At 42.7% G+C, this 6,000-nt stretch overlaps 1 protein-coding gene across 1 annotated transcript in view; it reads right to left on the reverse strand.

Annotated features, from left to right (window-relative positions):
• Positions 1 to 5,496, reverse strand: part of VWA8 (von Willebrand factor A domain containing 8) — a 386,454-nt gene extending 380,958 nt beyond the window's left edge. The window contains exon 1 of the mRNA XM_070409005.1: positions 5,280 to 5,496. Within this exon, the coding sequence (XP_070265106.1) occupies positions 5,280 to 5,439 (160 nt within the window). The 5' untranslated portion in view covers positions 5,440 to 5,496. The remainder of the gene's footprint in view (positions 1 to 5,279) is intronic.
• Between the last annotated feature and the right edge of the window lie 504 nt (positions 5,497 to 6,000).

The raw sequence follows: 6,000 nt of genomic DNA on the forward strand, positions 1-6,000 counted from the left end.
CTTTCCCCTTTCTTTTGACAGAATCCCTTCCTCCAGTGGAGAACCCATCCCATTTGGTTTGAGTAGTTTATACCACTCATCCCAACCTTTATTCCTAAACCTAAAACTCCAAAAGTAAGTACCCTGCACAAGAACATTCCAGCCTCAGGCCACTGTATTTTAGAGATGGGCACATGAACGTGGCCCATAAAAGTTCTCTCCAGGATTTTTGTCAGAGCTCACAGGAAAAAATGTTCTCTCTTCTTCTGACACTGTGAATTGTAAGGACAATGAAAGTCTTGCTCCAAAAGGCTATCACTGCTACCACTTGAAAAAAGCCTGCCAGACATTTAAATGAGCAGAACAAAAACAGTAGATCTAATAAATGGAGAATGGAAAGTAGAAAGACCATGGGGAAAGCAGAGAGAGCTCAAGCCCTAAAGCTATTTGAACAACCTGCATCTAGCCTGGCCTGAAGTCACTGGACTTCCCCACCTTTGTGAACCAATCAATGCATTTTTCTGTGCACATATCTGTCACTTAAAATCAAATGATTGCTAGCTAAACATCCTATATAATAAAAGCCTAATATGCTAAGTGTCTGGTTGTCTGGTCGGCCATTCAAGCAATCAAAGTGTAATATGCTAACGATATGCTAAGACCACTCAACCACTTGCTATGACGTGCACTCACCACCAGGGAGCAGACAGTCGACCGGTCGACCAGTTGCTATGACATGCACTGACCACCAGGGGGCAGACGCTCCTACTGGTAGGTTAGCTTGCTGCTGGAGTCGGGCCAATCAGGACTGAGTGAGACGGGCCAGACAAGCCCTGGAGCCCTCCCGTGGTCCCTCCCTGACTGGCCAACCTCCTGCGTCCCTCCCCGGCCCCGATAGTGCACAGGTGGTGTCCCTCGGCCTGGCCTGCTCCCTCTTGCAATCCGGGCTGAGGGACCTCCCTCCCTCCCCCGCATGAGTGTGTGAATTTCGTGCATTGGGCCTCTAGTTTTTTATAAGGTAAAGGCAGGCAAAGCAAATGTACCTATTCCTATTTTACAAAGAAGATAAATGCTCAAAGAGCAATATAGGACATTTTGTCCCTGTGGATATTCTGAAAACAAACATTGTAAGCAGAATAATATTAACATTTATAAATTGTCATCAAGTAATTAGCTTTCAGAAAAAAAATTAAGCCAAAAGATTCCATTACCAATTTTTATACAGTACATTTTATTAAAGCATTATTTTAGAGTGAATAACTTTTTGTCCATATAGAATTTTACCAAGTATTTCATCTAAAACTCTGTTTTCCTTTGTGGCCATCAACATGGGTTGAATACCAAAAAGATTTTATTCTTTCAATGTTTAATCAATAACAAATTTTTCAGTATATAGCATTGTCAGAATTGTATTTAATATTGTTTGTGCCTAATAATTCCTAAATTATTTTTATGATAGTTTTTATTTCATTGTTAGCTAACCCATGAGAAATCTGTATATTTTCCTCAGATATTTTAAAGTTGTTATAGTGTTAATATCTTTACCAGTCTCAAAAACTCTTTTCTCAGTTATATATCTCAGATACATCTGTGGTAGCCCATCTAAAATGTGCTTTTAATGTTCTTAATCCACTCAAAATTATAAATTACAGAATATACATACTTTAGGATATTCAAAACTATCAAATGAGCTCACAATTCAATGACTTGCAGCTCTGACAAACAAGTTGCTTTGGATCAGGGTTTCTCAACAGCAGCACTATTGAAATATGGGATAGGATAACTGTGAGGGCTGTCCTGTGCATTATAAAATGTTTAGCGGCATCCCTGGCCTTTACCCACTAGATAGTAGTAACACCCTCTTTATCCTGGGTATGACAACTAGAAATGTCTTCAGATATTGCAGAATGTTCCCAGGGGGAGGGGAATCACCCCTGGTTGACTGTCACCTTTTTTAAAATACAAAACTTAGACTGAGAGAAAACCAAACATATCAGCAATTTTCATATTAGTCTGCATGTTTTTAATATAGGTCTTCCCAACGATTTACTAAGTTATAATTGTTCTGGAATTGTATTGCTAAATTCTTTAATACGCAATAGGATCACAATGTTCTCAGGGTCAAACTAGCCTGCTGCAGGTTCAAAGTAGTTAATAATTTCCCAAAGTTAACCTAGTGCTAAGACCTGAACCATAATATAGTTTTTCCCTTAATACCATATTTCTCAGTTGAAGCCCCAGTTCTGTATTTCCCAACCCCAAAATCATCAGTTCTATTTTACCCCAAGAATATAATCTTAAAAATCACAAAAATGTTTATAGTCAGATATTTATTGCACTGTTTATATATTTAAAAATAGACAACCTGAATATCCAAGAATGGAAAATTGGTATAAAAAATCATGTATAATAATATTTATCACTGTTAATATGTTTGTAATAGGCTAAGTGAGAATTATAAAACACACATGATCCCCAATTTAAAAAAAGAAATATGTGTTTGTATAAAAAAATAAATAATATATTATAAAATCTGATAGGATTAACACCAAAAAGTTGACAATTATGAGTTTGTATGGGAGCATTATGTTTTAGGGGATTTGTCTCTATTTTTTGCTCTTCTACAATGAACATAGATTTCTTTTTTAAAAAGTAAATATTTTTATTAAAAAATTACTCATACACAAAAATCATAAAGATAAAATAGTGAATTCCTATAATAGTAATGGTGTTAAAGGACAGCACTATGTATGTCATGATGGATTTATAAAGTTACGTTTCCCAGTTTATCATTTGATTTTGATCTATAGTATATCTGGACATATTCAGCATCAGAGTCCTACTGAAACAACTTGCTAGGCTCCATCTGTGAAAACACTACAATAATTTGTATTGAAAACTCTTTGTAGTAGCTAACCTCCTTGTTAACCTCTTTGTTCCTAAAACCAAAATACAATACTACTATGAAGTAAAGAAATACAAAGAATTTAAAAATTATGGATACTAAGAGTATCTGATAGGCAGGGATAAAAAACTATGGGCTTGGGGATTTTTTTTTTCTTAACATAAATGACCCCCTCTTCCTTCTGCTCACCAGGCTTTGTAAAGCTCCTATCTTGAAAGCCAACAAGGCAAGTCCAGCCTCTCCTGCTCCTTCTCTTTATGAACTTTAACATAATAAGTCACTGAATGCTTATGAGATACAAAGTGTTGATAAGTAAGACAGGCATACAGTACAGACAAAATAAGAACAGCATATAACTTGCATTTATTGTTTTATGTACCTTGTTGCTCTTTTTCCAAACTACATAATAGAAAGCAGGGTCAATTCTATGCAGAGAGGAGGTAAGAATTACTGTTCACATTGTGAGTGCCCCTGAGAGCGTTTTCCAACCTGAATTGTAGCGCATTAAGGCACACTGCTTTGTGTGGTCTTACATTTTCCTATGTATGACTTCTGATTTAAAAATGGGACACTCTGACCTTGATGGCCATCATCATGGCCCAAGGTAGCCAAGAGTTTGCCTCCTGTTTACCTGGGTCAAAGCTGTCCTTACTTGAGTCCAGATTTCTGGTGAGTTCCCAGCTGCATTTATCCATAGTCCTCATACCTAGTCCTCATGGATATGCCAGAGTCAAAGACTGAATTTAAGTTAATATGTTGTCTGCAATGTGTCCATGTCTCTCACATTTGAAGCAAAGCTTATACATTGATTTGCAGACATAACACAAATTTTGAGGACATTTACAAGTAATCACCAATACCTATATAAATACAGACTGTAAAAATTCACACCCACATGGATTTCTAACGTTTTTATAACCAACATGTATTATTCTATACAAAGAACATTTTTTCCTTTTTGAGAAAGTTCACATGAATTAACTCGGTTCTGTCTGCATACCCAGATACTTCTGATAGTTCTCAACCTACAAGGAACTGGTTCAGTTCTTCTAAAGCCCAGGAAACAGAATAACTCTCAAACAGCTTAAAATACGTATACTAAGAATAATAAAGAAGCTTACTTTATTGAACATTAATATGTGCCAAGGATTCTATTAACTAATTAAATCCTCACAACAACCCTATCAGATATACTCTCCTTATCCTCATTTTATAATTAAGAAAACTGGGTCACAAAATTATGTAACCTACCCTCAAATCTCCATATCTAGACAGTGCAGAAATGGACTGCAACCCACAGTAACTCCAAATCCAAGTTGCAGATTATGCTACACTCCTACCCTTGACCTTTGCCTTCTAAGACAAAGGAGCAACAAACAAACAAAAACTCAAGGAACAAAAAAAAAAAATGAAGGAATAAACAAATACTCTAGAAGTCATAATAATTGATAAGGGGCGAAATGTGACATAACAGGAAAAAAATTTTTGTTCAGTGAATGAATGAATGAATGAATGAATGAATGAAATGTATGGGACTTAAACGCCCTCATTTCCTGGCAAGGAGAATTATTTGGAGCTCGGAAAACTAGGAAAGCAAGAGGAACAATAAAACCTACAATTTCATAGTGGAAACCTCCATTATTCTGAACCACAATAACTGACAAAACCTTGCCTAGAATCACTTTCCAATCAAGAGCAGTAACAATATACATACATGCCTTCCTTTAACCAGAACAAATGCTCTAACTTCAACACGCGAGAGATCCCTAAAACAAGTTCAGATGGAGCAAAAAAAAAAAAAAAATGCTGAGCTTAGAAATCAGAGCGTGCGATTCCAGTGCAGTCCCGTTTGCTGTGATCTCCGGCAACCCACTGTTCCCTGTCTCAGTGACCTCAATTGCCGCGGGGGGGCCGGGGGTTAGCTAGAGTTGTAATGTTCCGCTCTAAGAGAAGGTGAACCTGTGAGAAAGGAAACTCCTGCAAAACTTGGGAAGGCTCATGGATACATTTAAAACACCGCGAACGACGGTCTTTAGCGACAATGTCCCACCAGCCCTGGCTGGAACATGGGTCAAATCGGCTTCCAGGCCCTTGAGATCGGAGAGCAAGGTCAAGTTTGGCTTTCAACCACCTCGGAGGGCTGCTGCTTTAACCTCTGCGTGAACTGCGATCAAGTCAAGTCGGAATCGGGGTGGGGGTGGGGGGGAGCGAGGCGAAAGCAGCAGTGCGGGGGGAGAAAGCACTGTTCCAAGGCGTCCAAACCCGAGTGCAGACCCTCGGGCTACTGAACGAGGCCAGGAGCGAGCCGCGTCCCCCGCGCACACAGCAGCGAGCGCCGCGCTCCCTCCCGGCAGCGGGCAGGGCGAGGCGGGGGCGCGCGGGGAGCCCGGGTTACCTGTCTCGGCCCCCGCCCCGGCGTGCAGCAGTCTGACCTCCGGACGCCCGTCGCCGCCCGGCCGGCCGCGCACCACCTGCCTCAGGAGCAGCCGCACGCGCCGAGCGGCCGCGCCGCCGGGGCTGCCGGGCGTCCCGAGCAGCAGGAGCCGGGACTGCATGGGGCCGAGGTGTCGCCGGCGAAGGTTTGGGGCTCCGGGCGAGCCGCGTCCCGAGCGGCAGCGTGGGCCGGCGCGACAGGGGGACAGGAAGCTCACCGCGCCGAGTCCGCCGGAAACTCCTTCCCCCGGCGCCGCGGGCTCTCCGGGCTCCGGCCCGGGCCACGGGGGCGGGGAAGCCGCCCGGCCGCCGGGAGGGAGCGCGGAGCCGCGCGGGGAGCCTGGGCCGCCTCGCCTCGCCGTCACCCGTGCGCCTGGCTTCACCGGGCCTCCTCCCCGCGATGCCCCGCGACCCCGTGGGCGCCCGGAGAGCAGGGGATGCGGCGGGTTAGGGCATGTGACGGTGGGACTCTTCACAGGTCCCTACTAGGTCTTCGTTTGTTGGTTAATAGCCTGGTCTTGCCGCGCACTTTCCCCCGTGCGCGCTTCAGATCCTTCCCAGATGCCGAGTGTATATTCACCAGGTTGCAGAACTTTCACCTGTCTTGATTCATTGTATCCTTACCAGGGTACCCATACAGTATTTGAAAACCTTGCGCCTTATCCTTTTTCCTAAATTTTAAA

The sequence above is a fragment of the Myotis yumanensis genome, unplaced genomic scaffold (assembly GCF_028538775.1).
Source record: "Myotis yumanensis isolate MYYU_CA2020_CCGP unplaced genomic scaffold, mMyoYum1.0.hap1 SCAF_3, whole genome shotgun sequence".
NCBI classification, from domain to species: Eukaryota; Metazoa; Chordata; class Mammalia; order Chiroptera; family Vespertilionidae; genus Myotis; species Myotis yumanensis.